Source organism: Canis lupus, chromosome 1 (genome assembly GCF_048164855.1).
Source record: "Canis lupus baileyi chromosome 1, mCanLup2.hap1, whole genome shotgun sequence".
Classification (NCBI taxonomy): domain Eukaryota; kingdom Metazoa; phylum Chordata; class Mammalia; order Carnivora; family Canidae; genus Canis; species Canis lupus.
Window position 1 is genome coordinate 60,069,835 of NC_132838.1, and position 26,812 is coordinate 60,096,646.

A 26,812-nucleotide genomic window follows, 5' to 3' on the forward strand; every position below is an offset into this window, starting at 1 on the left:
AAACAAAGCATGGCATTTAACTGATTTATTAACCAAATAATTAATTTCATGATTTTTAAGATTAATTTTAGGAAAGTCACTAAAAGAAATAATTAAGAATAAGCGTGCATTAATCCTGCCAAACCACCCTGTACATCCTCTTGGCATTTCTAAACCAAGGAAGCCCTTTCGTTCGTGCCTATGCATCAATGTGTGTATAAACGTCTAAGCACATATTTTATCTCTACCAGTAACAGACAGTATGATGTTGGGCAAGTTACTTAATTTCTCTGCAACACAAGTTCCTTATTAGTTTCCGTTAGTAAAATGGAGATAACAACAGTATGGACCTTATTGGGTTATTGTGGGATTGAATGTCGCAATACATGCCCAGAGCCTAAAACAAAGCTTCATATTTCATGATGATAAAATAGCTATAGTTATCATCATTATCACCATCACCACAAAGAGTTACATAAGCAATGAATTACTTATGGGGATGAAGGAGTTAAGAAGGAAGTTTAAGATAAAACTGTTGATTGACAAAATGTTGAAGCTATTGTGAAAATTCAAACTACTCCTTGGGAAAGTACCAGAAAGTCCGTTTAATCCCGGTTTTCTGAGAGCAAAATTCCCATGGACTTAGCATAACAAGATTCTCCACCCAAGCATGAGCAGGTCTGGCTAATCTGGGTCGGCAGGGCAGTTCCCTTCTCTCCTTTACAGATGTGGGCAGGGCAGCCCCAGGTGCTCCCCTTTTGTCACCCCTTACAGGGGAGATCTGATCAGTCCAAGGCTCTAAGCTCTGCAATTACTCTGCCAGAGGCCTAACTGAAGTAAGTGCTCTTAGGAACTGGATGGACTCTTTGGAAGTTAAATGCTTTGGACAATTTTAAAGATGAAGGGATGCTCTTGGTATCTATAGAGAAACGAAATGTACTATCACCATGAAATAACAAAGATCTCAAATCATGTTTGGCTTGGATGACCCTGTGGGGTCATGCCATCTTGTGACAGGGACCCCCGTAAGGCCAAGGAGCACTGGAAAACTAATAGCTTCCACTGCCAGTGGTATCAGTCATTGACATCATACAAGTAATTATCCATTCAGTTAAATCACGGTATTGCATGTTCCAACTTAAAAAAAATATATGTTGTTAAAATGAAGAGTTTTACCTTTTTATATTCAGCAATGCCCAAGGTATTCCAGATGGAGTATGAAATGCAGGTAACAATTTCACCCCAAGTTCCACTGCTTTCTTTCGAAATATCTGAAAAGTTAAACAATTACATAAGCTGCTGTTGTAAGCAAAACAAAAAGTGCTCTACTATCATCGCACATTTAGCACTTTTCTACTTTAAAATTTTCTTTATGTGAAAAAATACAAGTTTCTCAAATTAACAGAATTACCTAGCAAAGCAAGAATGGTCCAAGGGCCATCATGCTGTGGGGAATTTATTACTAATCTTGGTTGTACAATTAGAATCATGTTGGGAGACCTGAATAATGCTGATGTCTGGGCTGCACTCCTGAGGTTCTAAATTCTATAGTCTGAGGCTTCCAGATCAGAATTATTTCTAAAAGCACCATGGGTGATGTCCCATGATTCTAAAACACAAGCCAGGGGGAGAACCACTGCTGTTGGAGGGTAAGTCCTGGGCTGAAAATTGGGAGACCTGGTCCTGTTCTAGCTTCACTTATTTACCAGGGCACGGAGAAAGGAGAAGTTTTTTTAAAAAAGACATATTATTGCAAGTGACCTTTATGTTTTAACTTCCTCTGATGTTAAGAGTAGGTGAAATGGATGATACAGAGTTAAATTAGGTACAAATTCTGCCCAGAATGTATAAGGAAGATAATATATGCACACAAATATCTAGAATATAGATAAAATGAGAACTGGTGATAAAATCATCTGGGAGTTCAGATGAGCTCAGTAAGGCTTCACAGTGGAGACAGTATTTGGATGAACACTGTCTGCAGCACGTAAGGGGGGGGCAGTGATACTAGAGATTAGAAAGTGGAGGAGGCACCCCCGTAGGCATCAGGGTAAACATAGCCACAGGCAAGTGGTGGCATGGAGTAGAAATGGAATAGGTCAGCTTGCCCAACCAAAAAAGGAAGCATACAGGTAACAAGGTCGGACATACACTGCATGGGCCCAAATCACGGAGGGTCTTAAATATAAGGCTAAGAATTTTACTCTGTTAAAATGGGAAAATATTGAAAGTTTTTAAGCAGCCACTTCACTTGAGCAGATTGTGCTTCAAGAAGAGTAATTAGATGACATCCATTCACAGTCTCTAAAGGAAGACCTGCTCCAGCTTTCCCCAGGACAGATGAGGCAGCTAGCAGGTGCCTTACCCTTCTTATACTGGAGGGCTGGGAACTATTTTCTTCTGCCTTTTCCTTAAACAATGGAGATGTCAGAAAGGCTGGGGGAACCCGGAAAAGTATGGAAAATGGGAACAAAGTCCTCTCCCAGGCAATGGGAAAGCATTCTTTAAACCCAGTGTCAAAGAAGTCTTGTGTATCTTCTCCAGAGGGAAGGGTTCCAGTCCGTAACTCCTGCTCTAAGACCTGAGTCTCTCCAGAGAGAAATGCAGGACCTTGGGCTCCCGGACTGAATATACTCTAGTAATGCCCATGTTGATGCTATTTCAGAAACCCTACTCTTTTGCAATCTCTCATTTATTAACGAAAATGAAGAAAGCAATGATTTTTAATACAAATTTTTGATTGACAATTCAGATAAACTATCTTTCCTGGTATAAAAATAAGGACACAGACATTTACAGTATAGAGAAAGCACTAGAAAATTCCCCCACTCTCTTTAAAGTGGACGATTTTCCCATTTCAACAGCTAACAGTATATGGAGAGAGAGGAGAAAGAAAAAATAGACCAGAAGCTCTATTCTTCCTTTTCTCTGCCTTACCCTAGAGAATTCCATGTTCTTGTCTGCTGAAAGGGATTATCCAATCACTGTCCAGCCATCTGTTGACTTCCTAGTTTCCACTTTTTAAACTGTTAATTAATTAACTCCTTTTCAAGAAACTTACATAAGATGGAAGTCAAACGATGCAATTAAAACACCATCGTGGATATTATAACCATATGGCGTGGGAGGTTAAGGATGCAGGCTTTGAAAACACAATGCTTGTGTTTGAATCTCAGTTCCAACTTCTTCAAATTGTGTAATCTTGGATAAATTGCTTAACCCTCCGTGCCAAGCTTTCTCATCTATAAAGTAGGGATAACAATAGCGTTTGCTATTTTAAAGGTTGTGGGGAGGAACGTGTTTTTATGTTGAAAGACCTTAGGACCCGTAGTAATCACATTAAAAGGTTCCTTATATCATTATCGCGATAATGATAATGGCATTTCCCTAAGAACTTTCCCTATTTTGCTGCCTGAAATTCTTGTGTTGGCTTTTATCCCACTGCTGTTTGGTACCTTCTACTCAGGCTGTTTGTGTACTGTGACCCCATAATGCATACCCTTATCATAAGCACTCATTCTCAAGAGCTAAGTCCTCAGTTCTCATCACCTGTTTGCATTTCTTAATTTGACTTTCCACATTAGCTCTAGTTCTGTACTTCTACTTGTGTGCTCACATCACAATCTGGGTGTCTTGCTGTCTTCTGAAACTTAATATGTCCAAAGTGACACTTAACATTCCAGGCAAACTTCTCCAGTTCCATCAATGACACTGGTCAGCCAGTCCCTGGGGCTCAGGAGAGCAGGCATATTGACTATTGATTTATCGCTCTTTAGGCATCAAGTGTCAGTGTTCATTTCCCCAAAAAGTCTCATATACAGCTCATTCCCTTTCTATGATATGAGCATGGTCCACATTTTCATCACCGGGTACCATGAAATGGCAGGATAAAAAAAGAAGGTCCTCTTCCTACCTAGTCTCCCATCCTCCAGGATTTTCCCTCCTGTCCCTATTAACCTGTAACTATATCACCAAATTTCTCTTTTTATGATTTTCTTGTTCAAGAAACAATCATTATTATTCCCTCTTGTCTAAAACATCAGGATAAAATAGGTGCACTAACTTTTCAATGACTTCTATGAATCAGACCAATCTATTATCTTTTATTCTCTCAAATACCACTCTGGCTCCAGCTTGAGTCTTCATGGTCTCAAGCTCATTGAAGTTCAGTCCTGTTTAGTTATCTTTTTTGAAAAAAATGATTTTCCTCCCAGCTTTATTGGGATATAACTGACATGTAACATTATGATCTGATTCATGTATATACTATGAAATGATTACCACATTAAGCTTAGTTAACATCTCTTTCTGCATACTTTTTAAAAAAATGTTTGGTGGCGCCACCTTACTGCACTTATTTGTTTAGTTCTCAGCCTGAAACACCCTCTTCTGCCTCCTGTTGGCCAATCCAAATTCGCCCATACCTCAAGGCCCAAGCCAACTCCCAACTCCAGGCCAAAATCTTTGCCTTCTGTGATCTCCTTACATTGACAACTGGCATCACACAACATAGCCTCTAATTACAGAAAGCAAGATACAGATCTCTAAATGCTTGTGTGACTGCCTGTACACCCAGGTAATTTTCTTTTCTTTCTAAAAGTAGAGAAAAAGACTTCCATTTCTCCTTCATTGCCTATTATACATATCCAACTCAGGTTAGGCCTCCCCTCCACACCCCATTAGGCCATTTTGTATTTAAATTTATTGCTGTCACCACAGTATTCCCACGAGTAGTGTATAGTAGGATCTTTATATTTTCAGTTAATAGATAGGGAACAGTGACCCTTCTATCTTGAGGCTCCCTAGACTGCCTTTGCAGGTTCCCTAGCTCTCTGAATGCCTAGTTCAATCTTAGCCTCAGGAATCTGCTTTCGTGTCCCCTTTTATGAGAGGTCTTTCTTAACCCCACATAAAATTAGCCATTCTCATTGCCTATTCATCATACCATCTTATATATTTCTGTTCCTCTATTTATCACATCCCTAATTAGTTTACTGTTTATTGTTTGGCAATCCTACTAGATGTAAGCTTCACGAGGGCATTGACTGTCTTCTTTGTTGCTATAGACATATATCTAGTATCTAGGAAAGTAGCTGGTACTCATTAAATGTTCATTTAATAAACGAATGAATCAATCCAATATTAATAAATATACAGGGCACTGTAATGAGAAACCACTGATATTTTAGTGCTTGCAAAATACTGCATCATATTCTATTAGTTTCTAATGCAGGCAAGTAATTAATTATGTCAAATACTGTGGAGTCGCAACCTTGGGCACAACAGCAAGAGTTTTGGGTGAAATCATTAACATGATGATACTTTAAATGAAATCATATGTGAGCCTGAGTCGATCCCAATTCTTAATGTTTGATATCTCCTCCCGAGACATGAAGAGAGGAGATAGAAATCTAGATTCTCAAAGAGAACATCCTTCTACGTAATAGAATTCCCAATTAGCCTGTAAAGTTAATCCTGTTAAAAGAAAAGGAGGAGAGTCACAAATCATTCTAAAGAACAGTTAAGTTTTAACTAGCACATTCTAGACAATGTGCTGAAAGGAAAATCATCACAAAAAGCACACTTCAATGGTACGTCAGTGCTCCTTCCAATGGCACCGGCAAGATGAAGGTAATACTAGACCTGGGTATCACTTGGATACTAGGATTGAATCTGCTATTGTTTCAAAGTGAGACCTGGGGGCATCACTTAACTTTTCTGGTTCTCAGTTTCCCCAGTGAAATGGGAGATGGGGGCTGGTGATTTTTATTTTTGATTTATAGACAAACTAGTACTCAGAAGTCACAAAGCTAGTACTAAAATGAAACTGGCAAAACCCCAAAAACTATTATCCTTTTTATAAAGATAGGAAATGTTAATTTGCCACTAAATTCTTAGTCAATCTTGGTTTCCAGGGTTTACTAGTGTTTATGTTTGATGGGGAGGATTTTATAATGAGAGCAAGAAGAAAAATGACAGTTAATAAAATGCAATCCATGCTGATAACAGAAGATATTTTCTTTTTTAAAAAAACGACCATTAAAATTAAAGTTTTCATGCAACTTGCACCAATCAATTTGAGATGAGCAGACATCTTATGACCCATCTTCAGATTTATGAAGAAATCTTCAAAAAGATCCTGCATCATAGAGATTCTGATTATATCCATAGCAAAAAAATCAAAACTAATATGATTTGCTGAAAAAACGGTGGTAAAATATGAGGTGGTAAAATATGATGACATAGCTTCTAAAATAATCTCTCAAGCACGTAGCTAACAAATAGGTTTAAATAATAAAAAAAACTTTTATGGTCTCAACTTAAGAATTTCAAGATAACAGCACCAAAACTATATCTTTTCATTACATTTAAGGAACATCATCACAGCCTTATTGCTGTTTTTGATCAATGTTTAAAAAACTTCAGCTTTTAGAATCTATCAAATAAGAACATTTCTCTTTTTTCTTTACCCTCACAGATAGGATTAGACAAGGCTGTAAACAAGATGTATGGTTTTTTTTTTTTTTTTTTTTTGCCTTTCTAGTTTGCAGATCCCTGAAGAACTGTACAGAAATATTTACATGCCAAAGAGTAAGGAAAGAGGAAATGGATAAGAACAGACGGCTCTGGCTCTGGAAGAACTCGTTTCAGTTCAGACATGCTTCAGTTTGAAGCACACAATCAATATCAAAGCCTTTCTTCAAATGCTTATGCTGAAAACTTCACTGTTAAAAGATCAAATAATAATTCCCCATTAGTATAAGCAGCATTTACCTATTACTCATTTTCACTACATAAAGCTTTCAGCACAAGATGCCATAGATATGATAAATATCTTTGGCTGAAAATAACTGAAATAACCTATATTGTTAGCTGAGTTGATTAACACACATTATATGGGCCAGATTTAATCATTCAACCAATAAGTACTTATTGAGCTACTACTCTGGCTTTTTAATTTAGAGTGGAACTACTAAAGGTTTAAATATTTGAATAAAGATACATAAGAATGGTTAATTCAGCAGAAATTTAGAGCTGGCAGGGAAATCAGAAGTCATCTAGTTCGATAATCTTGAACTGAGGTTTACAGAGGCCCTAGTCCCCTAATTAAATGCTCTGATGTGGGATACTTCCATAATAGCTGTAGACAAGAGAATGCCAGCTTCATGCCACCCCAGAGACGAGTAATTCTTCTGATCCAGAAAAACTCTCCTCTGTGTGTCTCTTGTATGTATGTGTGCACGCCTCTTTCACTGCCTTTTTCTAATCTTTGCATTATCACTGTAACGAATGAAAACCCCAAACTGAAGTTTTTCTAAATAAGAATAATTTTGTTTTATTTGTTGAATTGCATTATGAACTTCATTTTTTGAATTTATAAATTAGATGACTGCTTTTGTCAATTGTTTTGTTTTTCTTCTCTATGACTCAGTATAATTCAATTTTTAGTCTTTAGGCAATTAGATGAAGAGAGTAATCTTCATTTTCCTGAAAAATAAAACACCAAGAGCTCTCAACTGGATTATTCAAAATAAAAACGTTATGCATGCTAATCTGCCAGTAACCATGAGTTACAATGAAGAAGAATCAATGTAACTGTACCTTAGACTGGATTTTCTACTGTATGGAAGTACAGAGTTTAAGTGAAAGGAAATAAAAACTTCCAGTAAGTATAATTTTAAAATATGGATATAGAATACCCTTGTGAAGAGGCATTTTTGGCTTAGCCAGCTTGTCAAAAATATTTATTCTTATGAAAAAATTAACAGTGATTTTTTTTAAAAGTTTGCTTTTATAGTATCCCCTAGTCAAAATGAATAAATGTTGGTAAATGAATTAATAAAATCGCATCTTGGTACCGATTTTTTCCTGAGGGCTCTAATTTCATTCCCTAGCTCCTGAAGAGGAAAGATATTATAAAGTTAAGACAGCAAGAGGACAACTGAGGAGGAATACGAGGGAGAATTTTAGGCTGTTGTTTAAAGTAGACATTGCCAGTATCCATGTGGGCAGAAACCACTGCCACCTACCTACTCCTGGAATTGGTCCTGTGTTTTCCCTGAACATATGGCAGAGTCAAGTGGCCTGGTAAGAGGTAAGAGGCCCACTGAAGAGGCAATCAGGAGACCTGGGTTTTAGTTCAGGATCTGCTACTTTTCAGTTTTGTCACAGTGAAGATGAATCATTTCACTTCTCTAATTTTCTGTTATGCACAACAAGGGCAGTAGACAAGATACTCTCTGAGGTACTTTTCTGCTCCACAGAAACTGATTTTAAGACTTAAGAAGCACTTACTACATGTTTCCCAATGTAATAAAGGCTATAAGAGAGACACACAAGAAAAGAAAAGATCCTTGGTCTCAAGGAACTTACAACCAGGAAGGCGAGCCAGGTGTATAAAACTATAGACACATAAAATGCACACCATAAAACAATAATATGAACATCTAGGTAGAGGCTACACTGATACAGGCTGTAACTATGGGAATAAAACATAGCAAGAAATCGAGTTAGGTCCCGCAGGTGAGGTAAGATTGGAGACGTGGCACTTACCTGGGTGCAGGTGGGTGTGTATTTGGGGGTAGGTACGTACCTGTTTGTACACAGCCTGTGTCATTGTGTGGACAGTAGATCAAGCAGAAGGGGAGAGGAAGGAACCTGACAGAGAACAGGGTAGAGAGCTAGATGAAGGGGACCTAGAAAATGGTGGATGAAGTCACAGAGGTTCATTACTCTTGCAGGGACAAGAAGTTAAAGTGTTGGTTAGAAGAGCATATCACTGGGTCAAGGAAGTCCCAACGCTCATCACCTCAGTGCCTCCCATTTACAAGTGGAAGAATTTCTGAATCAGGGTCCTGAGGAATGCAGCAGGGAGAAAGGCAGGAATTCTCACTGGTTATGGAAAAAAATTTTCTGAGTTGTAAGGGGCAAAGATACATAAATGACAACACCAAGAAACATTATGCTGGCAGTGTGATAGAGGAAAGATCCTGAGAAATAATTCAGGTCCTTTACAAAACTGTTTTTCAAAAACAAAACAAAACAAAAACAAAAAACAAACACAAAACAAACCCAACCCAAAACCCCCAAAAAAACCTGCTTCTCAAGAAGAAAGTATATTTAGTGTGCAGGTAAGGGGGACAGTACAGGGGCTGGAGAAAGTAAACAGGATGACGATAGAAAGTGTCCCTCTCATAACATTCACTCAACATGGAAGTTCTAACAGCTGTGGCACGTAGGTATACCAGCACCCTGTTACCTTAGATGTTCTAACTTCTGAAACATTGATGAATAATAAGTGACAGCATAACAGTTCAAGCCTTGACAGTGCTCAAAGATGGGCTGTTGAGCTGCTCGTTCTATCTCAATTTAGGTTTAAAAAATGGGCAATTCACCAACATGAAGTGTTGAAAAACGTGCAGTATATTGCTAATAATATTTCATATTAGTTAAGTGTGCCACATACTGCCTGAAAACACATTTCACATCAAAAAGAAAATACTCTTTTTGAGAAAACATAGTGCCTGCTAAGGAGACAGGAAATGAGAAAAGCATTGTACCCTATCTGGCTATGATTTCTAACAGAATTTGTGGAATCCATAACGGTTGTTAATATGTGCTATCATAGTGTTCAAACAGGGACTGTTCTTTCCCAAACCATTTGAATATCACAAACCATTAGAAATATACAAAATCTCGGTTTGGTAACCTTTGCCCAATAGAAAGATAAGAAAATGACAGCCTCGTCTCTCCAAATATATTATGATTCCTTGGCATTTTTTAGTTCTGAGACATTCTACGATAGGAATTTTTCCAGATACCAAATCTCACTTCTAAAACACATCAAAATATTTATAGCTTATAACCTTTGTATTTGTACTGGTTTTAAACACATGTTTATCTGTTCTTTTGATTTAGCGAAATGTGCAGGGAGATCCTGTCTTGCTGACTCAGCATCTGCATCACATGCAGACACGGGGTTGGGATGAAGAGATCCAGGTCCCTGCCATCTGCTGACAGAGCAGTAGATCTGGAGCACTCACTTAACCCACTCTGTGCCTCAGTTTCTTTTCTTTTTTTTTTTTTTTTAAGATTTTTATTTATTTATTCATAGAGACACAGAGAGAGAGAGAGGCAGAGACACAGGCAGAGGGAGAAGAAGGCTCCACGCAGGGAGCCCAACGTGGGTCTCGATCCCGGGCCTCCAGGATCACACCCCAGGCTGCAGGCCGTGCTAAACTGCTGCGCCACAGGGGCTGCCCTGTGCCTCAGTTTCTAAATATGTGAACAGGGAATCATTTTCCCAAATCACAAGATGATTAAATGTGATTAAATGCACACATGCTTCTTAAAGAGCAATGATAGTTACTATCATCATTGCTCTTTGCGATAAGACGGTGGTTCCCTCAGGAATAATTGAAGGATATTAGGCTTTTTTGTCCATACACTAAATGGTCCAAAAACTGCTGAGCTTTTATGTCTGCTTTCTACAGCCATACTGCTTCCTTCTGTGATTGGCTATCCGTGCATTACAGTGAACACTCCTCAACGTTGCAGTATATTTATTCTCCTTCTAAACTGCCGACTAATTTTGTAGACAGTTGTCTGTACCAGAGCCCGAGGAGAAGTCAAATGTCTCTTCCATGCTTATCTTATGGTGAAGGGTATGAGCTTCAGGAAATGTGCCCTTTTTTGTGTCAGGTGACTGAATTTGTATTATTATCTCTATAGGTATGAAAAAGCAGTGATTTAGGACATTATTTAGTAGTAATAGTTTACAAATTTGCAAAGTGAACTAAATACCTACATCTACAAAGGTTTTGTTTGCTTATTTAAAAAAAAATGCAGAGTGTAAGCTACTCCTTTTTCCTTCTAAGTAAATGTAAACCCATCTGATTCTAAATCTAATCCCATTAATCTGGCAGTTTTGATTTCTGTATAACCCTCTTTTATCCTATAAAGGACACTTCTAAATTGCTTTCGGGCACATAGTTCAAAATTAACAATGTCAGCTGATGGATGAACATTTTAAGTTACCAAATGGTGATGGTGAACAAAAAATTCAGCAGCAGTGCCACTTTTGTTTTACTTTTGTGCCTCCCTGAGCAAGCAGATTTAACTTCTGAGCCTCAGCTGCCTCATCTGCAAAATGGGAAACTGTATCTTTGCATCTGAGAAATTCCTGCTCATCTCCCATTCTTTTAAACCAAACATCCAAATTAAATTTTTCTTTTTTATTATACAGTGAATATATTCTCATTATTGAAAAATCATAGACAAACAGAAAAAAGAGAGTCCCATTAATCCTACCTACCTACGTATAATGATTGTTAACATCTTAAGTGTCTATCCTTCTAAATGGGATTGTTTTTGAAAAATGGCATTTTTCCATATAAACATTTTGTAATGTTTTAAATCCATCCGCAGCAGCTTAATCTACATCAAACACTGCATCAGAAGTCAGCAAACATTTTCTGTAGAGGGTCAGATAGTTAAGTGTCAGATATATATTCTCTTGCTCTCTCTCTTGGGTTTTGATTTTTCTTCTTTTCTAATCCTTTAAAATGTAAAAACCATTCTTAGCTCTGGTAGTAAAAAAAACAGGTCTCAGATGAATTTGGCCAGAGTGCTGTAATTTGCTGATCCCTGTTTTATATAAATGCATACATTCTTGTAACATTTTTCTTTAAAAAAGCTACATAGTATCCCAGTGTATAGATACACGAGAACTTAGCCAGACTCCTGTTACTTGACACTTAGATTTCCATTGTCTTGATATTATAAACAGCAGTAGCATGAACATCTCTGTACATGTTTATTTGTATAAATAACTGTACATGTCTAATTCCTCAGGTTTTAAGTGTTTGAAAGCAGAATTTCTGCTCAGAAGGCATTCACTTATTCATTCACTCACTAACAAGAGAGGTAGAATCAGATCAGCCACAGACAAAACGTAAATGAATGGGTGTGTCTGCAGTTTGCCATCCCTGTATTATGTTCACTTTACTGAGTGCCTTAAATATTTTTCATTTACAGTAAGACGTCCTAAAATATTTTCGTATCTCCTATTTCATGACAACACTACATATTTTAATAGACCAGTGTTCTATTCTTATACTACCATCAATAATTCAATTCTTGTATTAATAACAATCATTATCAGGATATCAAAATGTTATGCTATTCATTATTTTTCTACTAGAAGAGCTTAAAAAATAACAAACTGAAATGATCTTGGAAGCATTTCCTCTTTACAACACAAACATAATAACTAATAGGAAACATAATTTATCTTGTCCATTGTGGCCACTCTTGTACTATCCAAAGCTATTTAAAAGCTATTACATACACACACGCAAACACATACACACACTTCAACATAGTGGAAACTTTCCAAGTTAGGAACGTTCAGAAAGAGACCTCTTTTATAATTCTGACCTTTAAAAAATGTCAATTCATTTATTCAACAAATATTTATTGAGTACCTATGTAGTACACGCGGAGTTGCATGAGGCACTTGGAATACATAAGTAAATAAGACAGCTGTGGTCAATGACTCATAACACTTGTTTTTGAAGTGTGACTCTGGAAAAATGTCCAGAGTAGTGTGATATTTGATGATACAGAGTAGTATTTGATGAAGGATCAAGTAATAACTTCCATTTCTTCTCCAAAAAGAAAATGAAGAAGAAACAAATATTGCTGTGAGTACTACACAAGATAGTAGACAAATTCTTGCCATCAGCCTAACCACATAAAATCAGTAAAAGCATCAGAGATATGTAGAAAGACATCTGTATACTTTCTACTGAGAAAGTTCTCATTTACGTGTTTTTGAAGATTTTTAATTCACGTGGGTTTTTTTTTTTTTATATATCTATGTACATATATACATCTTTTCTTCTGTGCCTGGTCAACATCTTGAAGGTTATCATTCAAATGGGAATCACCCTTAGTAAGCTAAGGAACTGATTAGATCTGTTCAGAAGAACTAGCTTTAATGGAAAGATTGAGATAGTAGCACTGCGTGTTTAAAAAAATAAAACCCACAAGGAAAGACAAGTACTATATGATACCATTGTATGTGGAATCTATAAAGGCTGAACTCATAAAAACAGCAGAATGGAGGTTGATCTGGGGGCTACGAGGGAAAAGGGGTACAGAAAATGAGATGTTGGTCAAAGGGTACATGCATACTTTCAGTTATAAGATGAATAAGTTCTGGCTACCTAATGTACAGCACGGTGACTGTAGTTAACAACAGTGTATTATATACTTGAAAGCTGCTAAGAGTAGATCTCAAATGTTCTCCCCACAAAAAAGAAATGGAAACTATGTGAGGTGATGGAGGTGCTAACTAATGCTACTGCAGTACTCATTTCACAATAAATAGGTGCATTGAATCATCATGCTGTAAATCTTACTTACACACTGTTGTAAGTCAGTTATATCTCAGTAAAGCTGAGGGGGAGGCAGACAGTAGGACTCACAGTTCTGAGGTGAAGCAAAGTGGAGAAAACATGGCATTCAAGGATAAAAAAGGAGTCCAACAGAAGTGATAGAAGATGCCTGGCAGTCCTAAGTCCAGTCTAAGGACCAAGCAGCAGACCCACAGAATCAAGGTGAAAAAGAAATGGAGTCAAGCTCTTCTAATATAAAACAAGGGTGATGCCCTGGATAAAAACTTGGTACGAATGCCGAAAATTTCATCTGTTAACAAAATAGAGAGTGGAGTACTGTAACTTTGGCCCTAATTTAAAGGACTACAAGACACTACTGTTGAGGATAAATAACAGAAATCCATGGGAAGTAGCAACTATCTTATTTTTAGGGGCTGTGACAGAAGAATAAAAACAAAAATTCTGACAAATTCCAACCTGGATCTTGGACTTCGGATGAAATAAGATTTCAAAAGGCTTTAAAAATCTTCATTAAATATTAGAGAGTAATGACAGAAATCCGTGCACACATTCTTCTGGGATTATGAGAGGGCTCTTCTATTTGCTTTATTTAACTATAGAGTTTTACTTCATATAAATGAAACCCCAAATAACTTATACTCCATTTGATACAATGTTTGTTAGATTTTAGGAAAGGAGCTTCATCAGGACTCCCAAAAGAGGAAATGTTTCCCTCAATATACTTGATGTCATAAATTAGGACAGGCTTTCCTAAACAATGGTGACAGCCAAATCTGGATGTCTATTTTCTTAGTTATTTTATTATTTTATTTTTTTTTAAGGAATCCTCTTGATTGCAAGCGATTTCATGGTATGAGGTCAGTGGTTCTCAAAGTGTGGATGGATTTCAGGCAAGCAGCATCAGCATCACTTGGGGACTTGCAAGAAGTGCAAATACCAGATTCCCATCCAGAATACAGAAACAGAAACACTCAGAGGGGGGTCCATAAATCTGTATTTAATAAGCCTTCCTGGGGCTTTGGATATATGCTAGTTTGAAAAGCACTGAATGTAAGTGGACTCAGGTAATTCAAAAAGAATGAGAAATAAATTGATTGGAAACAAAACTTTCATCCAAATATTTATATAACACCACAGGTATTACACGGTTTCTGCAATGAACCAAGTGAAAATCTTTAATAATCTTTAAGTTTAGCAAATTGCACAAGAGATATTAAGCCACATGACCCTGAATTCACAGTTTAACAGCTAACTCTCCATTTGCTGTTTGCCTGATATTAAGAGCAAATGGGACAGCCAATTCCTAAATGAATGGCAGTCATCACTGCATAATTTCAGTATATGCGCTTGCCGCAGTGGTTTAGGAGCTTACTTTAGTGTTAGTCATGTCTCTAAGTCACTTAATAGCATTAGAATGGAAAGATATGGTCAAATTTATGAGGCTGAGAACAAACCTCCTGTGAGTACTTTATACCACATTGAGAATCTAATTACTGGTTCACAACACAGCATTTATCAGTTTTTCTCCCTTCATACAGACTCGGTTGCAAATCAGCACACAATAGTATTCAGTTTTGAAGGGACGTTTATATGTAAAGTAGCTCTTGTATCTATTTGTGGTAGTTCACAGGTAAAATAACCCTGTTTTAGCAGAGGACTGATCATACAAGGTTGAAAACATAAAAGAACCACAATTATTTTTGACAGTAAGAGCTATGGCAATGTTATATCAGGAATAATGTAATTGAGAAACATTTGTAAAATGAGGCGTGTCTTATGTTAATGGTGGGAAGAAGATGTATGTACAGCTTTCTTAAGATGTATTTTGGACTTCTTTTCATTAAAGTTCTTAACAAGGAAAATCAGCAGGAAAGAAGTGGAAACTAGTGGATGTTTGTAAATATTTCTTGATGTCTAGATCCCTCAGGAAACTTGAAAAATTTAAATACATAAACCTTTAAAAACTTTCCCGGGCCTTTCCAAACTCTTTGGGCAGGATAAACTTCATTTATCAATGACTGATTAGAATTCCAAATTGGGAGGGGAGGTGGTAAAATTAACATATTAGTTTCGTGCTCATTGAATAAGTTTTACACTTAAAAAAATCCTGAAGAAGACTTTCCACTAAGGAATGCAAATGTATTTAAATAAAGTAATCACACAACTAATTACAATCACAGTACATATATGCATTTCTGGAAAGTGAACCGCAAATCAAGTATTTTGAGGCAACTCCTTTTCTCCCCGTGAGTTTCCTTTTTTCCTTCCCTCCTTTCTTTTCTTTCCTTCTTTGCTTTCTTGCCTTCCTCCCTCTTTACTCAACATCTTTCTCTTTTATAGGTCTTGCAATAATGCACCCTTATACCGTGAACTGATAAAATTTCAAGACATAAAGAATGTAAAGAGATTTCACTCCAAGTTATCTCTAACATGCTAACTATATTAAATGTGAATAATCATACATAAACCATAAAATCTGAACATCCTTTGTTTCTATTACTGTCCACACTAGGATGACGACCTCTGTGAAAACTGCATAAATGATCTGAGCCAACTAGTAATAGCTGATGCTTATATAGGATTCAATATATTCCAGTGACTTTTCTGCATGTCTACATCTAAGTCATTTAATCCTTTAAACAAACCTCTTAGGTAGGAAAGGTTATCATCCCTCAATACGTTCACACAAAACTAGAAGAAGGTAGAGCTGGGATATGAATGCCCAAATCTGGTGCCAGAGTCCATGGTCTTGACCATCATTACTACATGCTACTGAAACCAAGTTTCAGAATAACTGACCAAATGTAGCATGTGTTATGACAATGAATAAATGAAAAGACTGCTTAGTGTTCTCTATACATGTTAGTCATAGTGCATACTATTGAGTAGACAGTTGCTTGAAATGACTTGGACATTTACTACTATCACACCCAAAAGTGGTAAATAAAAAACTGTTTCCAGTTCCTTGGGTGACTCGTTTTAAAAAGTAAAAAGATGAATGCTGTTTATCAAAACACTGCTTCAACCAGCACTTTAAGACATGTAGAATATTTACATACACTTTATCTTTGAACTCTGCTTGTTTTATGTCTGAAATATAACCTATAATTTATATGGGTCAAGTTAATTCAAATATATTAAACATTCTTTTAGAGAGAGAAAGAGACCCAAAATAGATCTCAAGATCTCAAATTGATTCCACCAAGCATAAATATCTTTCTGGGCAATTGTTTTGTTATTCATTTATTTAAAAACTTAAATTCTAAAGACACACAGAGATTCAGACACCCCCTACATACATACACACATACAAAATGTATAGTCTAGTGTAATATCCTAAGACATATATCCTAGTAATTACCATCCAGGTCAAGAGACAGGATTTTTCCAGCCCTACTAGAGGCCTTCCATGTGTTCCATCTCAGTCACTGCTCCTTCCTTCTCTCCAAAAATAACCACATCCTGGTATGTACTCTCTTCTATTTCTTTATCAACCAAGTGGTTCATCCTTAGACTTAAAAAAAACTACAATTTTTAAACCTTAACTTTTATTTTTATTTATACATTTTTAAAGATTTATTTATTTGAGCGAGGGAGGGAGGGAGGGAGGGGGAGGGAGGGAGGGAGGGAGAGAGAGAGAGAGAGAGCGAGCATGCAAATAAGAGCAAGCATGATGGGAATGGTACAGAGGGAGAGAGAATCTCCAAGCAGATGCCCCACGGAACATGGAGGGCTCAAACCTAGGACCCCAAGATCATGACCTGAGCCAAAATTCAGAGCTGGCAGCCCAACCAACTGAGCTACCCAGGTGTTCCTTAAGCCTCTTTTAAAGCACAGACTCTCTCTTTTCCCCTTTCTTTTCCTTCAAATTTATCTGGACAAATTTGAGTTATTTGAACAATAGGAACCACATTATGCACACACATGTGTAGTATAGTTCAACATTCTTTTCTTCGTATTTTTGACAAATTAAAAGCTGGATCCAGAGACCTGATCCCTTTGGTAAGACTCAAGGTGATATATTCTTTTATCAGGAGGCACATATGTGGTTTGCTCTCCTTTTGAGAACCTAGAAGCTGTTGGTCATCATGGCCTACATCCATTAATCCTCAGGGGTTGTAAAAAAATGGGTGATTTTCTACTTTGATCATTTTATTTTCATTTAACAGAAATAATTTTATTAAGAGACACTGTTTATCTACTACTTGGTTACCAGTAACACAGTTCATACAGAAAGGGGAAGATAAATGCTTTCTTTTCCTTTATCGATTTTCAAGGTCAAAAGTTGTCCCTGTCATTGTTTTGAAGGTGATCAACTATTTTTGTTTTTTAATATCATTATGAACTTATCCATTTAAACATACTAAATGGGTTTTAATCTGTTACATTTCTAATTTTTACTAAAATAAAATTCTCGTATTTGCTGGTGGAAGCCTCTTTTAAGTTGGCTCCTGAGTCCTTTTGACATTACTTTGTAGTCCTTGCTATCTGGTTTAATGAGTTGTTTCAAGCTAGTCTTGCACATTTTCTATTTTAGGCATTTCTGCAAGAAGCACTGGCTAGTAAGAAATAGGAATTTAAGACCTAGTCTGGGTGCTGGGGATGTTCATGACCACTGAATTCATCATTGTTTTTAGGCTTCTTCATGCCTAAAAGATGTGGTTATACAGATAGACATATACCCACATAAATGCATATTTATGCATGCTTAAGACAAAATAGCTCATAGGTTCATACTAATATTTCCAATTAAAATTCAGAACTACAATGTTTTTAACACTTTTATCATACAATCTGCCCATTTAGAGTGTACGTTTCAGTGGTTTTAGTATAGTCACACTAAATTGATTCCCCACAATAAATTTTAGAACATTTTTATCACCCCTAATAAAGAAACACCATATCCATTAGCAGTCACTCCCCATTTCCCCCCAGCCTCTTCAGTCCTAGGCAATCTCTAATCTACTTTCTGTCTCTACAGATTTGCCTATTTAGGACATTTCATAAAAATGGAATCGTACGATGTGGTATTTTGGTTGACTCAAGCTTGTTCTTCAGTGAATTTATTAGGAAAGACTCCTGGAAACAATATTCTCTAATTTCTTGCATGCTGATAAGAGTTTGCCTGTATCCTCTGCACCTGAAAGTCCGTTTTACAAAATATAAAAGTCTTGTTTCTCATTTTTGTTACAGCTGCCAGAGTTCCCTTTGAGTTTCTATCTATTAATAATGGAAAGCAATCTGCATTCAAATTTCAGGTTGGGAAGGAGTTAAGACTGTATCTATTCCATAAGAATCCGTGCGTGCTCCTAATTGTCTGTGTTGATAGCAGTTTATTGTTTTCTTTGCAGTGCTTCTCTGCTTTTTAGCATTTCCTTTCCACAGAACACAAAGTTTTTCCAGGGCATGAAGATGTCCAACTTTGCTGCTGCTTTTTCATTCCCAGGGATTTACATACTTGGGCTGCCTAAGCATTGTACAACACAAAGCCTAAGTACATTACACCAGAAGCAGTCATTGTGTTTACACTCGAGAATGAGTTAAGAAGATCTGAGATATGGGGAGAAAATTTCTCCCACCACAGCCCTCTTTCAACTTACAACATTCTGTAAACTTGAAAATAAATGTATCATAGTTTTAGAACACTGGATTTACAGGATGCTTAAAAGACATTATACATTTATTTGAAATCAATGAAAAAATTTGAAAGTCATAAAAGGGCTTGCTCAAGGTAAAGTCAACATGCAAACAAGATTCCAGATTCTAAAAACAAGGTTCTTTACATTCCTAAGTGCTACTTCTTAAGTTTATTAGACGGACAACTCCATACAATGAATATTTCAAGTAGCCCATTTACAAATTGTTTAATCAAAATTTGGCAATTTCTCTTACAAATACACTTTTAAGTAGTGAGAGGCTCAGGATCACTATAGAAAAGTCTACTCCCATTACAGCATCTCAGACAAGTAAATAGCCCATAACTGGAAGGAAAGGCAGCGGTTTCAGGTGAGTAGAGAATCCAGAAAGAAAAGACATTGTTGACTTTTTATCACATCTATAGATACCCCAAATATTTTTAAAAGTCATATTTCAAAAATTTAGAAACTTCTAATACTTGTACGCCCATAACTAAGCTCTATCGATTCATATCATATAGTCATAAAATCATAATTGTTTTAGACTTTAAAAAATAAAGCAAAATAATTCAAGTCTTAAAAATATGGTTGCTAATTACCTTGGGTTTCCATCATAAAGTGAATCTAGATTTTGATTTGAGAAGCCTCTGAGTGTCTGGTAGACTGTTTGCTCCCTTCTTTATAGTCACCTCCTTTATCTCTCAGACAAGGTTTTCTTTTTTTCCCTGGCTTATTACTCAACAGCTTTTCTCTTTCTTCTTCCTCAAACAAGCATGCACTGCTTTTGAAGTTTCTTAAGAGATATTTACTGCTGTAACAACAGGAGAAAGGCTTTCTGCTATGTCTTCCCTAATACCTTTTTGCAATTAGATCCTGTAGAGAAAAAGTCACAGATTGTGCCAAGTGCCTCAGTGTTTCTAGATTTCTATGTTAGTAATGAACATAAACTTTATTTAATCTATACACTTAACAAAAATAATTCTATTCTTTTGCTTTTTAAATGGTTGATGGAAAATGCAGAGAAATTTCTCATTCACATATATTTTTTTAGAATATGAGATACTCTATATAGTATTTTGTATCACACATTAGGTTGAATTATGTGTGTGTGTATGTGTAACAAAAAAGTCTTGTTACTATAATTAGCCCTTGTCTTTTTAAACTGCTCTTGGTAATTCAAAGACGAGGGAGCTGGATGTGAGACTGCAAGAGTTTATGACCAATCTGTTTACTTAAGCTTTGTGTCACCTCTATCTCTGTGTGAACTGAGGACAATATTAACATTGAATTGATGTTTTGTAAATAAACCACCATCTGAAATGGAAATCTATAAATTGACTATAAAGAGCGAAATTCAATTATCACTGAGTAAAGTCATTTTCTTTATGAAACAGATGTCAGAAAGAGAAAAAGGTGACTTTCAAGACTCTACAGGCTAGATTCTTGTAAAAAAAAGTCAAAAAAATTTAAATTTTAAAAGAGTCTAGAACAACTGAATCCTGAGTATGTTTAGGAGCAAAAATTTGGTAATGAGTTTATTTTCCCAACTCTATTATAATTTTTCTTTAATGCTTTTCTGATTGTAAGATTATTACTAACTAGTTTCTAATGTATAGTATAGTTTCTAATGTATAGAAACTAACTAGTTTCTTTTGTATAGAAAAACAAAAGGGCAGAGGAAAAATCATATACCAATCAGAAGAAAATACTATTTATATTTAAGAAGTTTCTTATGTAATTATTGTTTTCCATAGCTGAAATCATATTATACATGAAATTTTATATTTTGCTTTATTGATATCAATAACTGTCCATGTCACTAAAAAAATGAGCAAGAATAAATCTTAATGGCTGCACAGTATGCAGTTGTGTGGGCATTTCACGATCTGTTCCATCATTCTCTTTTTAAAGATGTCTCCTCCTATTCAATGAGTACATAAAACATATCTCTTAGCTGCTTTAGACATAATAAGATTATGTTTTGGATTATTTCCTTTGGATAGATTCCCCAATGTGGAATAACTGAAGCTAAATAAATATCTTTATTAAGGATCTCCTTATATGCATATACTTGATAGCTTTTCAGAGCAATTATATCAAATTACATTCCTTTCAGCCTGAGTGAATTGTTGCTCTACTCTCACCAAACTGGGTATTAACAGAGTCTTTCGTTTTTTGTTAATTTGATAGTAAGGGGTGGGGGCAGGGGAGTTGATGTGTTGGTATTTTACATTGAGTATTTATAAATTAAGTTATTATTCTGTATCTGTCTGAACATGGAAGAAAAACACTGAAGTAAAACTAGCGAGAAGGGCAACACGAGACAGCAGAGAAGTGAGACTGGCATTACCTAGAAGTGTGAGGACTGCTCATTTATCTGCATGCTGATTAAACTCTATTATTTGAGAGGCGGCACCAGGAAATCCCTAAACACCTAGGAAAAACTAGCAGAATGCTAGGTCATGAGATGTAAACTTAGTTAATCCTTAGGGGCCTCCAGTTTTGAGTCCTGTCTTTTGATCATAGTTAACAGAATTAAAGGAAAACAATTCCATTAAATGCTGGTTCACTGCAAATCTTTAATGATTATGATAAGTAGGTATGTTAATCATTTTTGGCAGTCACTTTTCTGATATATGACAATAAATCTGAGTTTTCCTTCCTCTCTTTGTTTAGTGAATACAATAGAAAAAGCAAATAGGCAATAGAATTCCAAATTTTTATTCATAGTCAGGAGAAATTTATTCAAGTGCTGTCAACATATGGCAGATTTACCAGCTATTTTTAAATCCTTTTTTGGAATTCTCTAATTACATAAAAGCATTCCAATTGTATTGGTAAACCTTCACAATTTATGTCTGTTAATAAAACCAAAATATTTTAGTTTCATTTGAAAAGATAAGGTACTATTTTTCTCCTTGCTATTTTTCAGAAAATAGGATTCAAACATTTAAAATACTATTCCTTTTTCTAAATTATGTATATCTACATTATTCAGTGTTCTCAAATAAATACTAACATCCTCAGTGTGTGCCTTACTTATAAAGAAAAAGTGAATGTATACCTTACTCATTACAGTGTCACAATGAAATATAAATTTTATCATCATTCTGAATTGTATCTGATACTAAATCAGAGTAAAAAGAGATTGATGCTAAAATCACATAGATATTTTTTATATATTAAGGTATATATATTTTTATGTATTATAAATTTTACTTAAAATATGTTTTTATATATTATATATTTTATATTTTTATATATTAAGGTATATATAATAATATATATTATTATATATTATATATGAAGGTTTCTGCTTCATGAATTCACTGGTCAATGAGAAGCATTTTATTCTACTGATGAGGAAGGTGAGGGAATGTAAACATGGAGAAGGAAAATAAGAATGTGATTAAAGAACTATTTGGAAAAAAATTCAAGAACGTTGTCTCTAGGAAAATGACATGAATGCAATGAATAAATCATTTCAAACACAATTTGAATAAAAATCTGTTATAGTCTCACAGGTGTTATGAATGTAACAAGTGCTATAAATCTATCACATGATTTAGTTTTCATACTTCAATTATTCTTTGTTGTTCAGGAAGTGAAAGATTTCACAGGTAATAGAAGATGGTTGCTAGCTCATTATATGAAGTTTAGATGTTGAGAAGATGAGCAAGTGAATAAGGAAAAAAGATTGTGGTACTAACTCTGGTTTGAGAATACTATGTGGGCCGGGTCATGGAGCAGACAGTAGGATCTAAACCCAGTTCCAACAGCTCCTGTGGGACTCAGGAATCAGGTGCTCACAGCTTCAGTGTATCCACAACACAGAGATTATGTAATTTCTCCGGTATTGATACTGGCACATGATAATCAAAAAACAGTCTTATAACCACCATTATCATCACCACCACTGCCGCCCTCCTCTTCCTCTTCATCCCAAAGTTAAGAGAAGAATCTATTATCAATCAACTCTCAAGTTCCTCTGGAATGTTCTTTTCTCCAAATCTTCAGTGGTGTCACTTAGGTCCTGGTTCTAATTCAACCTAAGGGACATCTCATCTTCCCACTCCTCTATCACTTTTTATCCCACAATTGTCTTGTATTTTCTTCATAGTACTTATTGCTATCTGAAATTATCCTGTGAACTGATTTATCATATTATCTCACTATCATGTACATTTCATGCAAGCTGAGACTCTGTTGAATTTGCTCATTGCTGAATCCTCCAGAGACAGGAACATGACCTGGCACATAAAAGATGCTCAAAATAATCATAGATGGCATGTAATATTTGCCGAATAAAGGTGTGAATCACAAATGTGTCAATAGTTGCGTGCCTGATGAGATGAGAGAGCTTAAGGTCCACTACAAGCCAGGTAATTCTGGGTTAGTATTCTTCTAAGCCTAGTCAGAAAGCATTAGATGGTCATAAAGTTTAGATAGCAGAAATGCAAAATGAATGCTACAGTTATCTGAAATAGTTAAACCTAAACTGAGTAATAAGCATACTTTCTAGTTAAACAAAGGAAGTCTGTGATATGATAGAAGACTAAAAGTAAGAAGTCCCTATTTAATAATTATATAACATGTTAGCTGTAAGAATTGAGACACAGAAGTTAACAGTGATTACAAATTAGAACTGTGACTATCAAAAACTTAAAAAAAATCTATTAAAATAAGATCAAACAAGTAAATGCCTCAACCATATGGAACTTAAGAGACAAACGTGACAATCCACTGTGCTTATCTGGTCTAACCCTAACCTTCCACCTAATTGTTGACAAATCGAATTTAAATAAAAAATAAATAAATAAAATTTAAAAAAAAGAAAAGAAGTGCTTAGAATAGTGAGCTGTGAAAAAATTCTTGTATTCTATGCCTTTACCATTAAAGCTCTTGGATGTCCACATTTTGCAGGACCCTGGAATTAATCACTATTTGTACTGCTTTAGAGGAATTGTATACCTCAAATTAAAATAAAGATCAATTATTAAGTTAAAAACATTACCCTCAAGCCTTACATTTATTTTATCATCAATGTAAAAGAATTTTCATTTAAGTTATAAGATGAACTGTTTGCTTTCAAACGTACAATTAATGGTAGCATATTCAGGTATATCAGCAGATCTCTTAGAAGCACTTCATAATGTAGTAGAAATGGATTCAGTTACTACAATGGTTAACCCTAGGATTTGCCAACATTTCTAAACTGTTTTAAAGGGAAAAATTAAAAAAAAAATGTAAACTGTAAATCTACATCATAAGAAGGTAACACTAGAAAGCTTTATACATGAAATCTTTAGAGGACTTAAAGGCGGCACATGGAAAAGATGGCCATCCACGAACCTGAAAATTGGTTCTAACCAGACAGTAAATATTCTAGGACCTTGGCCTGGACTTTCCAGTCTCCAGAATTTGGAGAAATAAATGTTTGTTGTTTGTAAGCCATCTGTCTATGCTATTCAGTTGTAGCAGCCCAAATGGACTAGAATAATAATAACTAAATCCCAAATCATAACAATTTTGCCAAAGCAAATTTTTGGAAATCAAACAGTTTCATACAGTAGGTAAGATATAATTCTTAAAGAAAATCCAAAATAAATTCACATCAGCATGATCAAATTTACTACATTTATCATAGATAAAATCTAGTTGTAGTTTAAAAGAAACTGCTCTGCATAGGTATAGAGATGCATTAAATCTAATTAGCTATGTGTTGCTGACATGTCTAATGTCAACTATAATCATCTGTACTAACATCTAGAGTCATGAATGTTTGTCCAACAATCTTATATGTAAATTTCATATTATGTGAATAATTCTTTTTGTTTAAACAGCAACCTGTGTTCAGTACATATTTTCACACACATTTATGAATAGAATGTAAACATTATACCTAATCAAGTTTAAAAATAAGTTCACTGATACTTGGCACTTTTCTTAAAAAGACTAATTTTTACATTGTAGTTTTTTTCAATTAAAATATATTACACAGTCAGCCATGCAGACAGATTCTGGTAAATCCCTCCTTAACTACTTAGTCGCCTGATGTTATCCTGATCATGACATCATTCAAAGCTCTCGTTTTTAAAATATCTTATCCATGAATAGACATTCTCCAAAGACCTACACATGACCAACAGACACATGAAAAAATGCTCAACATCACTCAGCATCAGGGAAACACAAATCAAAACCACAATGAGATACCACCTCACACCCGTCAGAATGGCTAAAATTAATAACTCAGCACATGACAGATGTTGGCAAGGATTCAGAGAAAGGGGAACCCCCTTACACTGTCGGTGGGAATGCAGACAGGTACAGCTACTCTGGAAAACAGTATGGAGGATCCTCACAAAGTTAAAAATAGAGCTACCTTACAACTCACCAATTGCACTACTAGGTATTTACCCAAAGTATACAAACATAGTGATCCAAAGGGGCACTTGCAACCCCAATGTTTGCAGCAGCAATGTCCACAAGAGCCAAACTATGGAAAAAGCCCAGATGTCCTTTGACAGATGGATGGATAAAGAAGATGTGGTGCATATATACAATGGGATATTATTCAGCCATCAAAAAAAATGAAATCTTACCATTTTCCATGATATGGATGGAACTATTGTGCTAAGTGAAATAAGCCCATTGGAGAAAGACAATTATCATACGATTTCACTCATATGTAGAAGAAACAAGACAAAGGATCACAGGGGAAGGGAGGGAAGAATAAAATCAGATAAAATCAGAGAGGGAGCCAAACCACAAGACTCTTCTCTGTGGAAAACAAACTGAGGGTCACTGGAGAGGAGGTAAGCAGGAGGATGGGGTAGTTAGTTGGGTGATGAGCATTAGGGAGGGCACTTGATGTAACCAGCATGGGGCGTTATATACAACTGATTAATCACTAAACTCTATCTCTGAAACTAATAATACACTATATGTTAATCAAATTTAAATAATTAAAAAAATTCAGAAAGTCCAATCTTTTATTCATATATCCCACTATATAGCCTTTATTTCCAGAGCTTCCAGCCACCTGTAAATGAATGCTACCACTCTTGTGCTACTTTAACTAAACTTTAGGCCATTTAACCAGTCCCATTTTCTCTCCATACTCATCTGCTGTTCTTCACACTTACACTCGTTTTGGACATCATGGCCTGTAATTCCAACAATATTTTTGCCAGTATCTCCAAATCCATGCATTCCTTTGTCTCTGTCACATCTAGCTAGCAAAACACAACTACCACCAACCACCTACCTTCTCCATACTTGTATATGAACTCCTGAGCAATATACACCTAGGAGGACCGATACCACCATATCACGGTCACCAACCTAGATACTGGCCAGAAACTCTACCATGTTTCTCCAGTCAACCCTTTCTAGAATGATAATTCTATATTATACACACTCATCTCAATGTCTGTTTGCTCTCTGAGTCCTGGCAGATGTCCTTGTCTTCTACTTCTTCATACAGCTAACAGGGGTCATCAGATGATAATTATCTCACATCTCCACCACCAAATCTACCAAGTCACTGACATGCCAATTTTCTCCTTCACTCTCATTCTGCAATGGAGGAAGGATCCCTTCCTGAGGCCATCTGTCCTCTGAATCCCATCTTTCTCCACCTTTTATTTTTTTTTATTTTTTTATGATAGACACAGACAGAGGGAGAGGCAGAGACACAGGAGGAGGGAGAAGCAGGCTCCATGCCGGGAGCCTGATGTGGGACTCGATCCCGGGTCTCCAGGATCGCACCCT

The 26,812-nt window shown here is 35.9% G+C and overlaps 1 protein-coding gene and 1 long non-coding RNA gene across 7 annotated transcripts in view; one reads left to right on the plus strand and one right to left on the minus strand.

Annotated features, from left to right (window-relative positions):
• The window catches only part of MAN1A1 (mannosidase alpha class 1A member 1), a 166,628-nt gene that overhangs the window by 67,758 nt on the left and 72,058 nt on the right, over window positions 1-26,812 (minus strand). The window contains exon 5 of the mRNA XM_072832001.1: window positions 1,156-1,250. Within this exon, the coding sequence (XP_072688102.1) occupies window positions 1,156-1,250 (95 nt within the window). The remainder of the gene's footprint in view (window positions 1-1,155; window positions 1,251-26,812) is intronic.
• On the plus strand, window positions 1,538-14,511 carry LOC140636618 (uncharacterized). Of its 6 annotated transcripts, none has more exons than XR_012033845.1 (6): window positions 1,538-1,628; window positions 4,346-4,555; window positions 7,429-7,645; window positions 7,875-8,074; window positions 10,473-10,680; window positions 14,222-14,511. It is a non-coding gene; the product is annotated as an uncharacterized lncRNA (long non-coding RNA). The 6 variants fall into 6 exon arrangements; XR_012033848.1 differs by lacking the exon at window positions 14,222-14,511 and adding an exon at window positions 10,942-11,228; XR_012033843.1 differs by lacking the exon at window positions 10,473-10,680 and having other exon boundaries at window positions 14,222-14,509.